Source organism: Fundulus heteroclitus, chromosome 7 (assembly GCF_011125445.2).
Source record: "Fundulus heteroclitus isolate FHET01 chromosome 7, MU-UCD_Fhet_4.1, whole genome shotgun sequence".
Lineage (NCBI taxonomy): Eukaryota > Metazoa > Chordata > Actinopteri > Cyprinodontiformes > Fundulidae > Fundulus > Fundulus heteroclitus.
In genome coordinates this window covers 13,545,869-13,568,207 of record NC_046367.1, presented here as the reverse complement: position 1 = coordinate 13,568,207, position 22,339 = coordinate 13,545,869, and the positions used below count along the sequence as shown (strand labels likewise).

At 38.5% G+C, this 22,339-nt stretch overlaps 1 protein-coding gene across 6 annotated transcripts in view; it reads left to right on the top strand.

The window, feature by feature from the left end:
- The window catches only part of LOC105930315 (hemicentin-1), a 77,591-nt gene that overhangs the window by 42,766 nt on the left and 12,486 nt on the right, over positions 1-22,339 (top strand). For all 6 annotated transcript variants that reach the window (XM_036138959.1, XM_036138962.1, XM_036138961.1 and 3 more), the window contains 8 exons: positions 1,065-1,257; positions 5,505-5,676; positions 7,821-7,883; positions 9,818-9,953; positions 10,837-10,988; positions 13,561-13,813; positions 19,727-19,919; positions 21,335-21,506. In XM_036138959.1, the coding sequence (XP_035994852.1) occupies positions 1,065-1,257; positions 5,505-5,676; positions 7,821-7,883; positions 9,818-9,953; positions 10,837-10,988; positions 13,561-13,813; positions 19,727-19,919; positions 21,335-21,506 (1,334 nt within the window). The remainder of the gene's footprint in view (positions 1-1,064; positions 1,258-5,504; positions 5,677-7,820; positions 7,884-9,817; positions 9,954-10,836; positions 10,989-13,560; positions 13,814-19,726; positions 19,920-21,334; positions 21,507-22,339) is intronic.

Below are 22,339 nucleotides of genomic sequence, written 5' to 3'. Positions count from 1 at the left end.
GAAACAGCCAACACAGCCTCTCTTTAGCCATCCACATCAATCTAAAGGGCAAAAAACCCCACTCAGATTGTTGGAGAAAACCTGCACCTCTAGAATAACAAAACAATGTGTATGGTCTATAATAGCATTTGGCCAACTGTGCACACAGAAATCAGATGTGATTTTCAAGAATTCGCAACACAGCTTCTTGGAAGAGTGACTAAAAAAAGTCAGAGTTTATTCAGAGAATCTGATACCAACTAGTTAAAAAATATCTTGATTTGGATCCTGATCAGGTATTTGCGGCTGGATTTGAGCCTCTCTATGAGGAGCTATAATATTTTTAATGCAAACAAAAAAAGTCACATTAACCATCTGTATTGAGAAAAACGAATCATTCTTTCATCATTAGGGATTATGAGAGACAATGAGGAAAGAGGAATGCTAAGAGTGAAATCGTTTCAAAAGTGGGAAAAAGTGTAGTATGATAACACCCTGCTGTTGTACTAGCAGTGTGTTATCATACTAATCATTTGAGCACTTAAAAAACAATAGTTGGCATTTAAATGTTTTGCTAAAGTAATATTTAATATGTGACTGACAATAAAACTTTGGGTGGTATTATCAATTGAACCGGCAGTAAAATTTTCCTTTACGTACCGCGAAAGGATGGGGTTCTGACATTATGGTTTGGCTAAATTGTCCTACATTTTATCAGACGAAGAGCTTACTGGGTATGTGAACCTAAAAAATTGCCATCTTCCCAACAACAGCTACCTGGAAGATCAATTTATAAGTTAAGAATGACAATTTCTTTATTCATTAAAAAAAAACATGTTTGTTAGGGCACTCTGGTGTTGCCTACATTAAAACAGGCCCCCAACATAATAAAAAAAAGCAAAATAAAAGATGTTCTTTCTGGAAAAGCGATCAAGTAAAATAAAAAAACTGAAAAAAATAAACAAATAAATGTTAGCTTGTTTAATAAATGTCCAGAAATTACAGATGAGATGGACAAACTGTTTTATTATTGTGCTGAAGGGATATGCTAAACTTAACCTTACTGGTCTGTTTCTTTCTTGCAGAACTCCTTCTCAGTGCTACATGCAGTCCACTAAGCTGGTGGTGGAGCTGCCAGTTGCTGGAGAATGTGGAAGGCCACAAAAAGTCGAGCAACGTCTTACAGAAGGAGTGGCTGACACCCTGACCTGCCCTTTGTCGGACTATATTGATAAGCTTGACAGCTACGGCATCAGCTCCTCTGTCAGTTGGTACAAAGTGAGTAGCTTAAAATTCTTAAGCAAGATCAATAGAAACACAGAAAAGCAATGGGCCATTACTCGCTTTTGAGCTTTTCCCATTATTGTAATAAAACAAAGCGCTACGAACGGAGTCAGAGAATTTCCACAGGGCTTAATGGACTCAAATGCTTCTTCTTTCCCTTTATGTCGATGGGATTAATACCAATAATCAAATGAGACTTTTATAGACTGGTCAATGAACGATAAAAAAAAAATCTATCCTACGAAAAGTGTTATAGCTCACTGGGAGGATACCCGATAAATCCAGTCCAGCTCTGTACGCACTACCTTCCCTTTTATGATGAATAGTTTTAGAACTAATAGCTCAAAGCAGAACCAAGACAGATTTTTTTTTTTATCATCTTAAAACACTTATTTTCTTAAAATATGTCATATGGTTTTAAAACTACTATCTGTCATAAAAGTAAACACATATGTTTAATATTTCCTTTTACAGCAGGTGTTTCAAATGGGAAGGCTAATGTAAATGGTCCATTGACTATGATGCAAATGATTATAAGATTTTGTAAAATAATGTTTGCATGAACTTCTGTTGCTGAAGCTGTTTGGATGTGCCAGAAGTCTGCTTCAGTCTTTCTCTCACTGATATTTCTGCAAAGTAAGAGTCTTTTTCACCAAAGTAAGGAAACCGTAGACCAAAAAAGGGAGGACTGACTGACATATTTAAAAAATAAATATAGAAATAAATACATGTTCAATAAATATATTGGCATAAAATAAAGACACAAATACAAAAAATAAATGAATGTAAGCTCCAATTAAATTATAAAGTAAATGAAAATATCTCCTTTAATTAGCTTATTTATGTATTACTCTATTTTAATAATTACCTCTTTTATTTATATTTCATTATAATTGTCAACTTTAATGTTTAATTACTTAGTTTTTGGCCCATCTATTTCTTCAACCCTATTTATTTTTGCCTATCATTTTTCCATTTCTACCTTATTGCTCTCCCGTAAAAGTGCAGCCTACGTGATTGTTTGAACACCGTTTGTTTAATATGAGGATGATCACAAAGATTCTTTATTTGTCTCTGTGGGTTATCATGGTGAAATTTCTTTTTGGCCACTCCGACTAGTACACATAAAATACAGACAAAGAAACAGGTGATGAACAAGGGTTACAGTGGGTTTTTCCCCATATTATAGTGTTCAAAAGATACAAAAATTTAAAAGATGATTATTTAAAAGTTTGTATAAACTAGTTGTCCTTCATGGGTCACAGCTAACAAATAATGAGGTAATAAGGTGCTGTTGTGCAATGATTTGAGGCTTCATTACAGAAATGTACATTTAGATATTCTGAGATAATAGTGTGCAAGTAGGCAATAACATTAACGTGATGATGGGCTAGTAACAGTGGGATGATTGTTAACCTGTTGGACCGCAGTCTCCCATCAGGGGGATCACATCTGTTTAAATTCATATTCATCCAGCAAGAAGTGAGGTGTAGGATTATTTCCATTTTATTTCCATTTTTATTAGGATGGCGTGTTGAAATTTAGTTTTACTTCTAAATATTGAATGTTAAAAGATTAATGCTCCACCTCAAGTCCTGCTGGATGAATAATAAATTAGCTTTAACTTAAGGCTCCCACAGACTCGGGCAAACTGTGCGCATACTGTGAGCTGCGTGGACTCTGTGCTGATTCTCCCAAGACCTTTTACCCTTTATAGTTGAGCGTATCAGTGAAATATCTATATATTTCTTGTGGAAAAATTCCCACAATTCCTATTTTTTCTGTCAGCAGGGGTAGGGATGGTAAAATGTTTGATTTGCGAGGTGAGCATCTAGAGCCGTTTCGTTTCCAGCAGGCAGCCCTGTTAGTGCGCACAGAGAGAGGGACTTTGATGCCGCATATCCTGGCCATCACCTGCTTGTAGCGGCTCAGTTTATCAAGCTCGGTATCACCTATAAGTCCAATATGAAAATTTCTTGCCGCCGATCATTTTATAGTGTGACACCGCGTACACACTCATAAAAATTTAGCTCTGCGCAAACCAGTCAGCGCTGAGTCAACGCAAAGTCCAGTTTGAGTATGCATGGACTCCGCGCCGACGTCTGCGGACTCATGTCCGTGAAAGTATATGGGAGCCTTCAGAATTAGGTCATTCTAAGTCAGCATTCAAGTTTTACCGCTAACTCTAACATAAGAGTATAGCTACACTGTACTTGGCCAACACTGCTGCAGTGAATGGAGCCGTGTCGTCTGTTGTAAATCTTTCTGTGTAACGAAAAGAGGCTAGCTCACGGACCTGGACTGCCACGCCGCTTACGTTTGCACAGATGTGATTATCCTCATATCAGGGAAACAATGTTCAAATAATCGCAAATAGGGGAGAGCAATAAAATTTAGTTTTTCTGTTGTAACCCCTTAACTGAACGATTAGGTAACGACACTTTAAAAAAATATTTTAGAGAAAGTTCAACATCTTTCAACATCATGTTTGCACCCCCCCCCCCCTATTTTTCATGGGCTTGTAAAAATAGTAAATGTAGAAACACAAGAGACAGGATGTATCCTATGGTTATTAGGATATTAGCCTGTGTATGGATTGACAATCATTTTAATTAATAAAGCGTAGAGTATAGCGTAACTTTTCTGTGTGCCATGAACACATCCAACACACACTCATAATATATGCCAAGGATGGAATGACCATGTAGTGTTTGCTAACCTGTAGTCATGTTGCTCGGTCCATTACTGGCCTGGCTCACTGGAATCACGCTGACCTCTGCCCCTCCAGTAATGGACTGCTGTCCCACAGTAAAAGAAAACTGTGGTTAATTTTGTGCACAGGCTGCATCCCGCAGACGTTTTCTCTAATCCGCTTATTTCTTTCTCCTTCCTTTCCAGCTTCTTTACAATTTTACCTCGCTCCAGTTTCTTTCTAGCATTTTTTAATAATGAGGGGTCGTTTGTATCTCGCAAAATATCAGATTGACTCAGCCTGATGTTGTACTGCGCCACCTTCGCCCCCACGCATCACAGTGTGATGTTCCAATATTGGATAGAAAGGGGAAAAAAGAAAATTCAACCACCGACTGGTTCAGCCCGAAAAAGACCGGCTGATTGGGAAGTCCTCCTGAACCTCCTTGCCCATCCCGCCCCTAGGTTTGACTGGCTTTAGAAATTAACTCTGTTAGACAATCGTACAGTAGAGTGGATTCCACGCAGCCTCGTTGCCCAATCCATTTGAGGGACCAAGAGGTGATCTGCTCCTCCCCGTTGCACCTGCAGCTGGATTGGGCGCCAATTCCTCACACAGTGAGATAATGGCAAACCATCGTTGGGGTGCAGATTCTTCTTAAAAAAAGTTTTTTAACTGCTCTTGTTGCCCCCTATGCTTTATTGAAAAGAGTGCTGTCCCATTCAGTCAGAACATCCAAACAACAGATAATAAAGCCTAGAATTAAAGCAATGTTTTCGAATCCATTTGCGAAATGCCTCAGCTCACTGACAACCGCTGTCACAGTGGAAGCCATGATGGCAGCAGGGTTTAAAGATTCCAGCTAGGGAAGGCTGATGGTAACCAACCAATAGGGAGCTGTTTTCCCCTTAAGACTGTCTCCTCCTCATTTGCATTATGAGGCAGAAATACAAACAGATATGGAAAAAGGACAGGCATAAATAAATAGGATGGAAGAGATAAATGGGGTAAAAATATAGAAAGGAAGAATAAAACAGACAAAAATATTAAAATATAGACATAAATAAATACATTTAAAAGCTAGGTAATTAATAAAGTTGACAATAAAATGACAAATAAATTGATAATGAGGTGATTATTAAAAAGAGGAATAAATAAAAAAGCTAATTACAAGAGAAATTGACATTTGTCTCATTGTATATTTTAATTACTGCTTACATAAATTTATTTGCTGTATTTTTGTCCATTTATTTTATGCTTATGTATTTATTGAGCATGCATTTATATCTGTATTTATTTTTTGAATATGTCAGAGTAAGAAACTGTGCATTAATATTGTGCAAATTATTGTATCAAACCTCAATCCTTTTTACTCAATCCTTTTGGAATAAAGCATAAAAATAGGTGGTCAAAATGGGATAAATTAATGTTTTATCCCTCTTTAAAAAGATGATGGTTGCTTTTTTTGAACTGTCAAGGAATTAAATTGTATTGGCTCTCTGTAGCGGGGATTTTCTTAATAACTTGTATTCTTTTTCATCCAACCTAGGGCTGTGACCCCATATTGGATGATTCAAGCAGCCATGCCTTCCAGGGCAAGACTACAATGAGGATTCACAGGGTGAAAACTGAAAACAACGGTTCATATACTTGCATTCTGACGTTTTCACTGGATGGTGTAAACAGATCTGTGTCGGAGACCATTGATGCGTCGGTCACAGGTCAGTCTGGATTTACTTCATATTGAATTAGACATAACAAGGCTCACAGACTGACTGACAGGGAAACAGGAACTACGGCACAGTAGTGAGCTGGCACGGAAGAGGGAAAACCAAACCTAGCAGCAAAACCATAAGAATGGCCAGACATGAGGCAAATATCAAAATAAAATAAACAGATACCAAATTAAGCTATAAACAAAAAAAAAATGAACCAAAGCTAAACTAATAACAGAAACAAAGATCTCATGATAAGAAATATTAAAGGTGAAAACATAACAGATCACAGGATCCACACGGAGCAACAATAAGTAATCAAACCCCTTGGGATCCTGACAATAACTAGTAAAGAAAAGAATTAGACATACATCCTACACTTCCCTTAAAAGGAAAACAAAACCATTAGAGCCTACTGTTAAGACAGCTACTGATTTGGAGGACAATGAATCAGTACTATGGTCTATAAAAAGTGGATGCATTGGACCAGTTACTGCGTTGAATTGCTGTGTATCATTATAAAAGCAGCTAGCATGCTGTGGCTATCAAAAAAGCTCTCAAGTTTGGAAAACCTCCTGTATCAGCCTACAACCATTTTGATCACCTATAATAATCCTGAACTCCCTGTTATTATTCATGGCAGTTTTGTTTTCCATTTATTTGCCTAAGGAAACTACCTGTGTTTAATTGCTGTCAAAGGAGACAGCAATATCAATATCAGTAACTTTTTAGCTTTGATGCAAAACACTGTGTGTTGCAGGAAAGTAGCACATAATCCTGAACACATAATCCCACAGTGAAAGACATTAGTGGCAGCATAATGCTGTGGGAAAGCTTTCTTTAGCAGCAACAAGGACTTACGTTAGGGTTGGCAGGAAGATAGCTTGAACTAACCACAGGTGAATCTAGGAAGAAAATCTGGTAGAATTAAGATTACATAGAATATTAAAATCTCTGATTTGTATAATAGTGTGAGAATCAATAGAGAACAAGTCTGTTCATAGACATTCTCCATTCAGTGTAAGTTTGAACTATTGGTCATAAAAGAAACAAAGAACAAACATGTCAGCCTCTAGATGTGCAAAACTGTTAGACATACTCCTAGGACTAGCAGCTGCAATTGCTGCAAAGAGCGATTCTACACTATACTGAGTGCTGAGGATGAGTCATATATTGAAGTTATGGGGAGGAATAATGGAGGCTAAACCGGGGTCACACGTGAACATCCGTTAGCAGAAGTAGAGTTTCATGGCAAGCAAAAGCACTACATATACAGTATTTGCTTTGAGGATGTTAATGGTGACGTACAGAGACGGTCAGAGGGAGCTGCATTGTGTTGTTGAAGATCCAGAGAAAGCATCCGACAGAGTGCTGTGAGAGGTGCCGTGATATTGTATGAGGAAGTCTGCAGTAGCAGGGAAGTATGGCAGAGTGGTGCAGGACATGTATGAAAGATCTAAGATGATGGTGAGGTGTGCTGTAGGTGTGACAGAGGAGTTCAAGGTGGAAGTGTAACTGCATCATGGATCGGCTCTAAGCCCCTTCTTCTTTGCTTTGGTGATGGACATGATGAAAGTTAAGGTCTAGAGTGATGGAGGTGTCCCTGGAATGGAGAGGAATGAGGGTTAGCCGTAGCAAGACAGAATACATGAGTGTGAAAGACAGAGGGAGCAGAGCTAAAGATGGTTGAAGATTTTAAGTACTTAGGGTCAACGGTCCTTTGAGTGTAGCAAAGTGGTGAAGAAAAAGTAAAAGTAATAAAAGGGGAACAATTGTCACTTTGCTTAGCAATCAAGTTTTTATTAAAATTTCAGTCTGAAAGTAAAATTCATTGAAGTTGATAAGATTATAGTACTGACATGTTTGAGGAAAGAGCTGTGGCCAAAAATCCCGGAGGAAAGCTCAAATAAGAAGGCATGGTTGAGTTTTAAAATGTCAGCATTTTATCACAGACATATTTTCTTTAGTCATGAAAATACTTGTGTTCACTGTGAATAATACTTTGTTCTAAAACTGAATACAATCACACAAAGGGGACAATGGTAGAATTCTTTATTTGCTAACTGAGCAAAAAAAACAAAAACAAAAAAAACAGAAAGAAATCATACATTTTGTTTTATTTATGGTTTCTTTGTTTTTTGTCTTGTCAGATGATATCAGCCTGGTTCCACAAATTCGTGAACCAGAAAATGAAATTATCAAGGCAACAAAAGGTGAGAACCCATTTTCATAATTTTTAGTCTTCCTTCTAGGGAATACTGATTACAAATACAAATTTTAGACTTTAGGGAGTTTGATTTTACTTTTTATCTGTATATATGCAAATAAGTCACAATGCACACATTTCCAAACCTCTTCATACAGACCACATAAAGTGGCTCTTCTGATAAACGTTCCCAACATAACACTCGGAAACCAAATTGGGAATTTTATTTATAGTTTCTTTGTTCTTTACTTTTATGCTCCATACTACCAATTACTCCTGAATAAGAAAATTATTGAATAAATAAAGCTATACATCTTTATACAGAACCCTGCTTGAAAATGCCTACATTTATAACTAAACTGCCTTGTATCAAAGCCACTTTTGTAATGAATCAGACCATCGACCCCAAATTAAACCAGACACTAACAGAGATGTTTTAATGAGTTATTAGAGAAACAGGTGTAACCGGCTTGGGTAACTTCTGGCACAGGACCCTCTGTAAGGGAGAGGGACAGATTAGTGGCTATGGTTTCAACAGAGGCAGTTGTTGAGCAGATCTGGAGGAGCACTCTGGAGGAGACAGGAATATATAGAACATGCATGCAGCAGGTGTTAATCTGACTACCACCAGATAGATGTAGTTATGCTAATTTCCACACGGTGTCTTCAAATCCATCTGGAATTGCTGCCATTGAGAGGGATGTCAAGACAACATAAAATGGACGAGCCATTCTGGATCGCCGGGCGGGATCTTCATAGATGTGACGTATCAGAGAAGGGACTGTTTAAGTTTGGACAACTATGGTGGCTCACAGCAAGGAAGCAAGCAGTGACCAGACGTCCCTGGGTGCCTGTTTTGGATGATCTATCCCCAGCAAAAGCTGTTCCTGGAAATGTCCCAGATTACATCATGATGGAGTATTTATCCGGTCCTGCCACTGTCCCTACATAGTAAACATTGTAGACTTTTTACATAGTAGAAGAGCTCAACCGAACATGCCTTTCCTGCCCCGTTGACATTGCAGGTCTGGCAAAACAAATCAACCCCCCAACAGAGACTATTAGCAAAATCAGAGATGTCCCCGCTATTCATTAGAGAAATTTGATCATCCGGTAACATTGATGCTGCTATTTCATCAGTGATGTCCAATCAACTTAATATTAATTATTTAAAAGAACACCAGAGAATGGCTTTGAAGGCTTATGTTGGTGGAAATGATGGTGTCAGTTTCGATGTTGGTTTCAATGTAAGTGGTAGAAGTAGCACGTCAGTAAAGATGGATGGACAAGAGGTTTATCCAATCCTATGCATGGATTTTTGATAAGGCCCCTTCTTCTGAAATACCTCTCCAATGGAGCAATCCTAGGTGGATATGTGGAGCTCTGTGGAACAAAATCCATCTGGTGAGAGTCACGAATTCGAGAAGTCACAGGTGCATGAAATCAGGGTATAATTGCTAGAACAGCACAGAGAGCAGAGAGTGGTGTCAGCAGCATACAGAATCACAGCAAAAAGCTGTCCGGTTTGAATTTCTTTTCAAATCGGTAAATAAAATGGCTAAAAAGTGGTAATATTCCAAACTTTAATAATTGCAAAGACAACTTTTGCATGATGATGCGATACTTGTTTTCAACATTATAAATTAACTTAAATCAAGCTTTAGTTTTGACCATCTGTGCACGATTCTGATTGTATAAAGGTTGCACAGACATTTCTAGAGCATACCACATTATATAAAAGCATAAACACATGCCCATTTCTTTAGCAAGCAAAAAGTAATTAAACTATAGATTGTTCTGCATCTTTAATAGTTGAGCCTACTTAAGATATACATGTTTTCAGTTACCAAGTAACAAAAACTATGTCAGGTAAATCTAAGGTTCAACTCACCAAACGCATTCAGGTTTAAAGATATATCATTTGTTCTTTCTTGCTTTCAGGGATGAATTTCACAAAGAGATGTCGAGTGTTTGTACCGGGTGCTGGAATGCCATTCGTTGATGTAGTTTGGTTGGTCAGAAATAAGTTGATTCGTACTACCCAGCCATCGGATCGCATCTACACATCAGAGCAGCGGTTCGTATCTTCACATTATTTTCTGCTGGTTTACAGTTTTCATTGATTGCTTTGACCTGCTTAAAGAAACTGGGATCCACTCAGTTTTTACTGTCACTAACCCAGCAGAACAAAGGGTACCTCATGCAACTATGTTAACCCTTTCTCATTGGATTGCCGCATTTTCCCACCTTTTTCCAAAAGAGTTGACACAGATGTCATTCGAGCAGTCCAAACTCCATTGTTTTAGCTACTTAGCCCAAACAGAAATCCACTATTCCTAACTATTAGAAGCTACCCAGGTCAGTGTGAAATCAATGAAACATCTGCTTGACACTCCTTAACACAACTTTTCAGTTAGCAATCAGTCTGCCTCTCCTCATCATTACCTATCTGGGATAATGTGACGTTCCATCACTCTCACCTTGTTAATGAGTGGTTTGTAGTACACCCTCGTAAGATGATGCAGCTTCCCTAACTTTGCTGTAATGAATTTTATCTTTGTTTTCTTACACAGTTTGACACAAATGTCAACTTTGCATAAAAGCATTTCTGGTTGTGGATCCAATTCTTTGCAAGAAGGACAATTTGACACACCCTATTTAGAAATATAAAAAATGGCACTAGCATGAAAGCTGTGTAATAGGCTACAATGACAAGTAATGGTGGTTGTTTGATCATTCTTTTGATCTACATTATTTACTTTTTTGCCTGGGTTACAACCTTTTGTAAACAAAATGTGTCACTTTGACCACGCGGACCACTACTTAGGCCTGTGTGTTTACTCTGTTTTGAATATTTAGAGATTGAATTGACTGTTGCGTGAAAGCAATCAATGAAAACTGAATAAAAAATTGTGCAGCTTTTTAAGTCCCCAGCTTTTTCTGATTTAAATCTTTAACAGTTCATGGACCCAAGATGACCCCAAGGGTGTGTGGTTGGAACGGCTTCTTCTTTTCTCTGAACTGAGGAGGGAAGATTTCTACCTCAACTATACTTGTCGAGCCTACAGTTCCCGAGACTTTTCATACGGATACTTTTCTTTGTTACCAACAGGTACACTGTAAAACATAGCAGCCTTATTTGGTTAAATCCGCTTATTGTATTTCTTTAACACAACAAGCTGCTATCCATTGTGTTGACTATTTGAGAAATTTGTCTGATGTGTATATGTTGATTGAACTTGAGTCTGTAATTCAGAAAATGGAAAAAGGTAGAGGATAAAAGGTGGGAAAATAAAACAGAAAGTTATTAATTGTGTTGACTATTTGGGAATTTATAAAGATCTAATTGAACTTGGATTTGTAAGCCATCAATTTGAAAAAAGGAGAGAGAGAAAGAGCGTATGAGATTGGAGCTAAAGAAAAAAACTTATTTGCAGTGACTTTGGAGTTAAACTGTGTTCTTCAAACCAACACAAAAACGAAGAATGGGAATAATAATTTATACATGGCATTTAAGTCGCATATCAAATTCCATCAAAAATATATACATTTTACGGCGAGTTACAAAGGAGTACTTCCACCGGCGGAAGAAGAATATTTTGCTAACAATGGCCTGTACAGAAGAACGATGTCGTGGAGATTCTTCAGCATCAGTGTTGGGTAAGTTTAATAATCCTAAAGAAGCAATAAGTATGATATTTACTGTAAAATCAATCTAAATCATTCTCATTTGTCACATGGGATGGAAGTAGCATTCCCTATAAACAATCGATCCTCTCCATCAACAATGTCTTAGTCGAGTTTTTCTCCTTTCAAACCCAGAGGTTTCCAAAACACAGTGCAGCATTTGGCATTTTATTTTGGCAAATAGCAGCATCCTGCAAACATGGAAGCAAGAGAAGCACACCAGAAATAGAACAAAATACAACATATCCTGTGGAGGGAAAAATTCAGCACAACAGCGGACCGTTGAGTAAATGGCGGGTGTCCGTCAAAGGCATTGTGTATGTCTTGTTCCATTTTTAACCACTATGTCATTATTACTTATTTTCCTTTAAGCCTTCTTAAGGGCAACAGTGGCACAAGAGTTAGGGAAGTTGTCCTGTAATTGGTGAGTTGTCAGTTCAATCCCTTGCCCCGACTGTCTAAGTCGTTCTGTCTTCAGGCAAGACACTTCACCTGGTGGTCAGAGGGCGCCAATGTAGGCCAGTCTGTCCCAGGAGAGCTGTGGCTGCTTTGTAGCTTGCCTGTGCGTGAATGACTGACTGTAGTGTAAAGTACTTTGTGGTTGTCGGACTTGGTAAAGCACTATACAAGTGTCATGGTTTTTAGGTGTTTGGCCCACATGCAGATCGCAGTCAGGAGGCAGAGAGCAGTTTAAGGCATTTATTTTGATACACAGCAGTATAGGGGAGAATGTGTGGAAGAACAACGACGGGAGAACGCCAGACTGAGACGCGAGACCGGGGCTGGTTCGATCTGTGGACGAGAGGGTCTCAGTGCTATAGAAAAGGAAGGGAGTATGGGAACCCAGAAGGGGGGAGATGAGCAGAGAGACGAACTCAGCAGGTAACTCCCAGTGATGGCAGCAGGTGACAGAGCGGCTGGTGGGCGGGCCAGAGGTGTTGAAGCAGGGTCCGAGCAGCACCGAAGGTGGGAGCAATGGTCCGTGGACAGCTGGAGGAACCAGGGGAGATCTGGTGAGGTCCTCAGGCCGGCTTGGTAACACTAAGGGAACCTCTGGGTTTATGGACGGCAGGAGAAACCAGGGGTGATCCAGTGAAGTCCACTTCACTGGATCAGAGAGAGAGAGGTGACTTGACTTGAGCACGGGGGAGCGCCTGGAACAGGATCCAGAGCGATGAGAGCCAGGAAGCTTGACTTGGGTTGTCTAGAGCACGACGGAGCGCTTGGAGTGGGATCCAAGCGTAAGACAATCTGACACACAGGAGACAAAGGATTAATGCTGGAAACAAGAGAGAGCTGTCAGAAGACAGTGGCCAACTGAGGTGTACCACACTAGGTTAACACTCTGGCATCCTCCAGCTGTCAGACCGTCGCTTACATACTCCCAAACCCCGGTGCGGAACGAGCTCCAGGTGTGTGCCACGCCCACCTGCCAACTACAATCACCTGCAGAGAAGGGAGAGAGGAAAAAAGACTGGGCAGGCAGAATTCTGCCTGGCGCTGCCTGCTGAGTCCTGACAAGTACAAGCCATTTATTTAAAAAATTGATAATTCCAAGTATTCGTTGTTTTCTGTCATGTATCATTTAAGTTGAAACAAATATGAAATTTTAATTTATTTAACTTGAAAATTTCATATAGTAGGTTTATTTGAACTCAATACAGTGAATTACAACTATGTAGAAATGTGTGTTTCTTCTACTAGGTAAAGAAAGTGTATTATATTGATGATGCTTAATATTTTGTTGTTTTGACTTACAGTATTAAGTTGAAACATTAAATACTAAAAAAAAATTCTGAATTCATTATGTGTAATCATTTTTTATTTAACTCAAAGTATCAAGTTGAAACAGCAAGTGATAAAAAGTTAAATTTACTTTGACATCTCAAAAAACTACAACAACAACAATGTAGTACAATCAACTTTTTATAATAAGATTGTCTGAAAGATGAGCACTGAACAACTCACCATTTTCTTTTAATGCATTTGCGTTGCAGAGAACTGCACCAACTACAAGCTCCAGTTTGAAAGAGTGTTCTCTGTCCCTGGGGATGTGGCCATGCTGAATAGCACCCTGCTGTCTCCAGACGTCTTTAACTTCACCACGGTCCCATTCAGCATCACCTGGTACAGCAAAAAGACAGGACAAGAGATGAGCAATGAGACCGGTCAAGTGCTGGTACTAAGGGAGACCCTTTGGTTCCTCAACACAACTATGGATGATGCTGGGGAATACTTAACCGTAGTGAGGTAAGATACTGCTCGCTTACCCATTCCTCGTACTCCTGACTGGGGTGGATGGCTCTCCATCTCAAGCTCTACCAAAGGCCTAGGAGCTTCAGGTTTCTTAGTATCTTAGCTGTTCCTAAAATTGTGCTCTTTTGGACTGAGTCTGCTATTTCTCCAAAGACCTATTTCACAAAATGAAGAATGAAGATTAAGGTGGGATTTTTCAGATTACCTGCCTGGACTTGATTTCGCAAAAGCAGTAACACATAAATTACCATGGCAATTTATTCTGTGCAGCTAACCTGTTCCAGATTAGGCTAACAGACAGGCTTAGTTAATCCTGATGCTTTATCTGTGCAGTCATTGGTCAAACTGATAAGAAATCAATGAGTTTTGTCAGTGATTATGATTCCTTATCTGTGTGTTTTAGTTATTTTCATCAGCCTGCATTAACATACCACTGATACACATTGGTATTCAGTCAAATACTGTAATTATTTTAAAATTATGATGTATCCTATACCATTATTAACTTTAATATTATTTGTGTGGACATTGCTACTGTTTAACTGTGTTTTTGAATACTGCTGTTGCTCTGGGGTAGACAGAAACGCCTTCAATAGACGCTAGAGCTCTAGATTTCATGTGACCAATCGTTAGGATCAGGAAGCATTGAAATTAACAAGAGGAATGGATGGGAACAGTCAACTTTCACATAGCAATATACAGCGATACACAACTAAACTCAATAGACTAAAAATTAGTGATCCATATTTAGCTCCTAGTGTGATTTTTAAAACAATTGATCCAGTAGCCAACGCTGCAGGACTCGCATATTTGAAAGGTCTACAAAAATCTTGAGGGATATAAATAGACTCAGTCAATTACCCACAATTATGCTAGCATTAGCTATAACATTAAACAGCAACTCGTAGCTGAAATAACGCGTTTTACGGGGATTTTTGTTATAGATGAATCATTCACAAAGATTAAATGACCCCTCCCTTAACGTGCCTTAATACTCTCGTGCCTATTATTGCACACTGTCTGGTTGGTCAGAAACAAGTTCATTCGTACTCCCCAGCCATTGGAACGCATCTACATATCAGAGCAGCGCTTTGTACCTTCACATTATTTTCTGCTGGTTTACAGTTTTCATTTATTGCTTTGACCTGCTTAAAGAAACTGGGATCCACTCAGTTTTTATTGTCACTATCCCAGCAGAACAAAGGGTACCTCATGCAACTATGTTAACCCTTTCTCATTGGATTGACGCATTTTCCCACCCCTTTCCAAAAGAGTTAACACAGATCAGATCACTCTACAATGAGAAGCAGTAGGATTGACTATTCAGTCAGGCACTGTACTGGATCATGCATAGTGTAAAAGTTGAATTAGGCCTATGCAGGCTGCTGATTTGAAATTATAGCCAATATTATATACAGAAAAAGTCATGATCACTAAAGTTTTGGTTGTGTACTATACAGGCCTTTCTATTACTACGGAAACGTTTGCCGGCCAGAGTTAGGAAATAGCTCTAGCTACCGTACTGTTGCAACCTTTTTTTTTGCGTTGGCAAATCATTACCATGAAAACTTGGACACAAAAATGTAATGCAATAGCTAGCACTACTGTTGTAAAAGATAAAATTAAGATCATATTAAATTACGTTCGCCTGAGGTTACCTGATATGAAATGTTCACTGCACAAGCGGAATCCATTCAGTGACAGGATCCAGCGCTCGGTTTTGTTCATCTCGCTCCGAGCCCGTTTAATGGCAGAAATCCATTTTTCCCTTCTAACAGGATCCTTAGGGAAGATTAAAAGCTTTGTTTTTTAACTTCCCTCTGTGGTTTGTGCATCCAGGGGTACAACATGCGAGTCAAACATCGTCGCGAAACTAAACAACTGTTGATTAGTCTCAAGCTTATCCTGCCAATATGGTGCATGGTGGTTGCGTGACGTCATCTGCTGGAGCTCTATTACATGTGTTGAGGGAATTAGAACAACTGATGAAGAAGAAAAGGTGTTGTCAATAAAGCCCAGTGTTAAACCACTTTCTAGTAAATTCTGTGACTCTAGACAGAGGTGTTTTGCTGACTCCTACAGAAAAAAAAGTGCACAAAATATGCAATCTCACAGCCCCAAAATGAGAAAAAAAGCATACAAGCCATAAGGCTCAGTGATTTAACAACTGTTAGTGAACAGAATATTATGTTATCTAAAATATTTCTTATCATAAATACGTAATTTCAATGCATATCAGATATCCTACATTACCTTCTTTCAATTTGTTTTAAAGTCTATGCTTAGTGTTTTTAATACAAACAATATTTGTATAAATAATTAATGGCACTATTAAAGTCTGATATGAGGTGAACATTGTTTTGCAAAGGCTGTGTGCCGAAAAAAGTTCACCCCTCTATTCTGCTCTACTAGGTCAGGAGTTACAGAAAGGTCAGCAAAACAGCGCCCTCTAGAGTCAGAATTGGATAGATCAGAGAAAATGGTTTTACCTTTTTTTGTTGCAATACAAGTAGCTCCAAACAAATGTGTTTTCCTTTATAATGACAGCAGTTTATAATGATATAAGGCTCCATCAAAGAATGTTGCTTGTTTAGTTTGAAGTTTTGCGCAAGCAAATCATTTGTTTCAGCATCAGTGAATCTGTGATTGTGGTCTTTTGTAGACCGTGCAGGGACACACATTTAGTTGGATTACTTACACCTGGCTTGACACAGTCACGTTCCCTGAGCCTGGATTTGTTTTTGTAAAACGAATAAAGATGGGAGACATTGATCACGCTATGCTAAGCCTGGCTTTAGGGCTTAACCTGGATTTCCGAATTTGGCTTTTTCTGTGTGAGCCATTTCTCCAGAGTCGGGGTTACTGCCCCAAGTGCTCCAATGACCACTGCTGTCTTCACCTTCCAGGCTCTTTCTGGTTCTTCGCTGAGCCAATGGTTTTCTTTCCTGATGTTTCCATCACTCGGGATGGTCCCATTGATCACAATGTCTGTCCTCTGCTGCTTATCAATGATCACAATGTCAAGTTAGTTGGCCATTACCATTATGTCTGTTTGTATCTGGAAGTCCCACAGGATCTTAGCTCTGTCATTCTCCACCACCATGGGAGGTGACTCTCATTTTGATCTGCACGTTTCCTGTTGTTGTTCTGGACAAATGTTTCTGTACACTATACCAGCCACTTGATAATGCCGTTCCATGTATTCCTTTCCTGCTAGTATCTTACACCAGGCTATGAGATGCTGAATGGTTTCTGGGGCTTCTTTGCAGAGCCTACACCTGGAGTCTTGCCTTGTATGGTAGATATGGGCCTCTAATGCTCTGGTGCTTAAGACCTGCTCGTGTGCTGCCATGAGCAGTGCTTCAGTCTTTCTAGCTATTTGGTCATGTCAGCCACTTCAGCTATCTGTTGGTGGTACATCCCATGCAGGGGTTTTTCCTCCCACGATGGTTCCTTCAGTTCCTTGTCTTCCAGCTTCCATTGTCTGAAACATTCACTAAGCGCTTCATCCCTTGTGGCCATCTTCCTGATACATTCTTGGAGCTTAGATGTTTTGTCTTTAATGGTAGCTCTGATGCTCACTAGGCCTCTGCCCCCATTTTTGCACTTAGTGTATAGCCTGTGGACATTTGATTTGAGGTGGAAACCACCATAGGGAGTAGTTTTCATGTTTTAACATCAGTGGTGTTAGGATATCAACAAGGTCACTGTATTTCCCCCTTTGGCCAACTTATTACCCCATCAGGGTATTTGATTACTGGCAAGGCACAGCTGTTGATTGCCCAGACCTTGTTCTTGCTATTTAGCTGACTTCTCAGAACTTACCCGCTGTAGATCCTGGTGGTGTGGATCAGCAAGTCATTAGCTATGTTTACATGCACAAAATTTCACGATAGGATTCAAATATCTTCGGATTAAATAATTGCATTGCACCTTGTATATGGGCACACAATAAATTAATCCAATCACATGTGCATGTATATGCACTTGGCTTTATTTAGAATATAACCTCTCTGAGATGCGCAGTTATTTAATCCCCCTAAAAAAACACAGAAAAAGAAATACTTCCGTCTTTGCTAAACTACAAAAATAGTAAACAAAGCAGAATTATACGAGTTTGTTTGTCTTCCAAGTCCCCAGGCTGGACTTGCACGATGTTTTAATTACAGTTGAAACTTACTGAGTCAGCAACAATTTTGAGCTCTTTTATTTTTTCCAACAGAAAGGTTGTATTGGGAGCCCCGTCAGTTTTGCTTCCTGACATGTTTCTGCCACTCACCTATGCGGAAATACATCATGTTTACGTCAGGAGCAAATGCATTTGGGTTGTGGCAGTAGTCTGTATATTGAGTCTCTGAGCAATGCAGATAGTGCAGGTGTCATGGCAAACACCAGGGGATGACTGAGTCCTTCACAGTGGCTCCTCCCATCTTTTTGCAACATTTATCATGCAAAATGTCTGCAACAGAAAGATATGTTCTAAACAATTAACATTTTTCCTCTTCATTTATTTATTTTTCTCATTAGGCCACAAACTATGTGTTATTTCTGCCCTTTGTTCATTATTAACATTGAATTCAGAAAAAAAATAAATCATCCTAAAAAGTGAAAAATTTTATTCGACCATACATTCAACACATGCTCTATAGTAAGCATTTGTAGAAATTCCAGTTATGTCGCTTTTGCAGCTGTTGAGTGATTGTTGTTTAGCTTCACCGAGGCAAAATGAGTGACTCTTTGGAGTGTAAAAGTTCCTGACCCCTGCCATTGATACACAGGAAGCAACACAGCCTCTCTTTAGCCATCCGTAACAATCTAAAGGGCAAAAAAACCCACTCAGATTGTTTGGGAAAACCTGCACCTCTACATGAACAAAATAATGTGTATGGTCTATAATAGAGTTTGGCCAACTGTGCACACAGAAATTTTATGTGATTTTCAAGAATTCGCAACACAGCTTCTTAGAAGAGTGACTCAAAAAAGTCAGAGTTTATTCAGAGAATCTGATACCAACTACTTAAAAAATATCTTCGTTTGGATCCTGATCAGGTATTTGCGGCTGGATTTGATCCTCTCTATGAGGAGCTATAACACCTTTGATGCAAACAAAAAAATGTCACATTAACCATCTGTATTGAGAAAAACAAATCAATATTTCATCATTAGGGATTATGAGAGTTATGCAGAAAAAGGAAAACTAAGAGTAAAATCATTTCAAAAGTGTGATTTATGTCGTACCAGCAAGGTGTTATCAACCTAATCATTGGAGCACTTTTAAAACGATAGTTGGCATTTAAATGTTTTGCTAAAGAAGTAATATTTTATTATGTGATTGGCAACAAAACGTTGGGTGGCATTATCAACTGAACCGCCTGTAAAATCTTCCTTCACGTACCTCATCCACAATTATATACACAAATGGCCTGGAAGAAAACATGATTGTTAGGAAGTTTTAGCGCAACTAGTTTCAGGCCAAGTCCACATAAACCAAATAAACAATTGTGTTTAACTGGACAAATGTCAAAAGATGTGAACCTGATAAGTAATAGGAGCTTAATAGGTATGTGAACCTAAAGAACTGCCATCTTCCTAACAGCTATTTGTGAGATCAATTTATAAAATAGGAATGACCATTTCTTTATTCATTAACAAACCCCATGTGTGCTAGGGCACTCTGGTGTTGCCTACATTAAAACAGGACCCAAATCTAATAAAACGGCAAAATAGAAAATGCTCTTTACAAAGCAATCAAGTGATCAAGTAAAAGAAAAAAACAAAAAAACAAATAAATGTTAGCTTGGTTAATAAATATCCAGAAATTACAGATGAGATGGACAAACTGTTTTATTGTTGTGCTGAAGGGATAGGCTAAACTTAAAACCTCACTGCTCTGTTTCTTTCTTGCAGAACTCCTTCTCAGTGCTACATGCAGTCCACTAAGCTGGTGGTGGAGCTGCCAGTTGCTGGAGAATGTGGAAGGCCACAAAAAGTCGAGCAACGTCTCACAGAAGGAGTGGCTGACACCCTGACCTGCCCTTTGTCGGACTATATTGATAAGCTTGACAGCTACGGCATCAGCTCCTCTGTCAGTTGGTACAAAGTGAGTAGCTTAAAATGCTTAAGCAAGATCAATAGAAACACAGAAAAGCAACAGGCCATTACTCGCTTTTGAGCTTTTCCCATTATTGTAATAAAACAAAGCGCTACGAACGGAGTCAGAGAATTTCCACAGGGCTTGATGGAATGAAACGCTTCTTTTTTTCCCTTTATGTTGACGGGATTAATACCAATAATCAAATGAGACATTTATGTCAATGAAACTAATACCACCTTAACTGTCTGTTAGTTTAACTTTCTTCAAATGGGGTTTTTTCTGTTTTTTTATTTATTTTTCTGTTCAATGAATTCTCAATCCCTGAAGATACACACTTCACCTTCTATCAGTATTATTAAAGGGTTCGTTCAGAGCTTCTGAGGTGGGATTCTAGGTAAAGAGATTTAATTTGGTCGGAAAACAATAAAATGAGACATATGTAGACTGGTCAATCAAGATTTTAAAAAGTGTATCGTCCCAAAAGTGTTGCTGTGTAGCTCACTGGGAGGATGCCTAGTATACCCAGTAAATCCAGACCAGCTCTGTATGCACTACCTTCACTTTGGTCATGAATAGTTTTAGAATTGATAGCTCATAAAAGCAGAACCAAGACAGAATTTTCTTATCATCTTAAAACAATTAGCCCTTTAAAATGTGTCATATGGTTTTAAAACTATCATGCTTTCAATAGATAGTTATTTACACATAAGTCTATTGTTCTGTACAGCAAAGACCACGGTAGGTCACAGTCTCTTGAACTAACCCATTAATGTAAATGTCATTGGTGTCTGATCCCACTGTAACTATTTGTCATAAAAGTAAACACAGATGTTTGATATTCCCTTTTACAGCAGGTGTTTCAAATGGGAAGGCTAATGTAAATGGTCCATAGACTATGATGCTGATACAAATAATTATAAGATTTTTTAAAATAAGGTTTGGATGAACTTCTCTTTGGATGTGCCAGAAGTCTGCTTTAGTCTTTCTCTCACTCTGACTTTATGCAAATTAGTCTCTCATTCATCAAAGTAAAGAAATCCTGGATGAAACTGCAGTATTATTGTGCAAACTATTGTAAGGAGCTTGTAGAAGGATATCTAAAGTATTCCGAATTTGAAGTTTAAAATAAAAATCTATATTGTTTTTAAAATTTAAGAAATAAACATCGTTTTGTTTGTTTTCTAAATGACTTGAAGAATAATGTTTTTTCATTCAATTTCTGACAGTTTTCTTTATGCAGTGTGTGTAAACATCTGATTTCATGCTGTATGAGAGTTGACTACAACAGCTAGTATACTTAAAAAAGATGATCATTCCTTTTTTTGAACTGTCAAGGAATTGAATCATATTATCTCTCTGTAGTGGGGATTTTCTTAATAAATATAAAAAGTTTAACTTGTATTCCTTTTCCTCCAAACCAGGGCTGTGACCCCATATTGGACGATTCAGGCAGCCATACTTTCCGGGACAGGACTAAAATGACGATTCACACGGTGAAAACTGAAAACAGCGATTCATATACCTGTATTCTAACGTTTACACTGGATGGCGTAAACAGATCTGTGTCGGAGACCATTGATGCGTCGGTCAAAGGTCAGTTTGGATTGACTTCATATTAAATTTATACATAACAGCAGAGACAAATTCTACAACCTACTTTTCAAATAGCCAGTGTTTCCCCCCTAAAGGGGGTAGATATTGAATAGGAGGGGAAACAATGTTGTTTCCTTTGCTGTCTCCTCACAAAGAAAATTGTAGTTTGGAGGTGTTGATTCTATCATAATAGGTGCATTATTAAATTCATGTAACCATGTTTCTGTTAAAACATAACATCAAGATTAAGGTCAGTAATGAGGTCATTGATTAAAAGTGATTTTCCTAACAGAGATCTAATGTTTAATACAGCCAGTTTATATGACTTATTGGTTGATATCAAGTTTCTCACTGACTGTATCTGGCAATTTATGAATGTGGAAGGCCACAAAAAGTCGAGCAACGTCTCACAGAAGGAGTGGCTGACACCCTGACCTGCCCTTTGTCGGACTATATTGATAAGCTTGACAGCTACGGCATCAGCTCCTCTGTCAGTTGGTACAAAGTGAGTAGCTTAAAATTCTTAAGCAAGATCAATAGGAACACAGAAAAGCAACAGGCCATTACTTGCTTTTGAGCTTTTCCCGTCATTGTAATAAAACAAAGCGCTATGAAAGGAGTCAGAGAATTTCCACAGGGCTTGATGGAATGAAACGCTTCTTTTTTTCCCTTTATGTTGACGGGATTAATACCAATAATCAAATGAGACATTTATGTCAATGAAGCTAATACCACCTTAACTGTCTGTTAGTTTATTTTTCTTCAAATGGGGTTTTTTCTGTTTTTTTATTATTTTTTTTGTTCAATGAATTCTCAATCCCTGAAGATACACA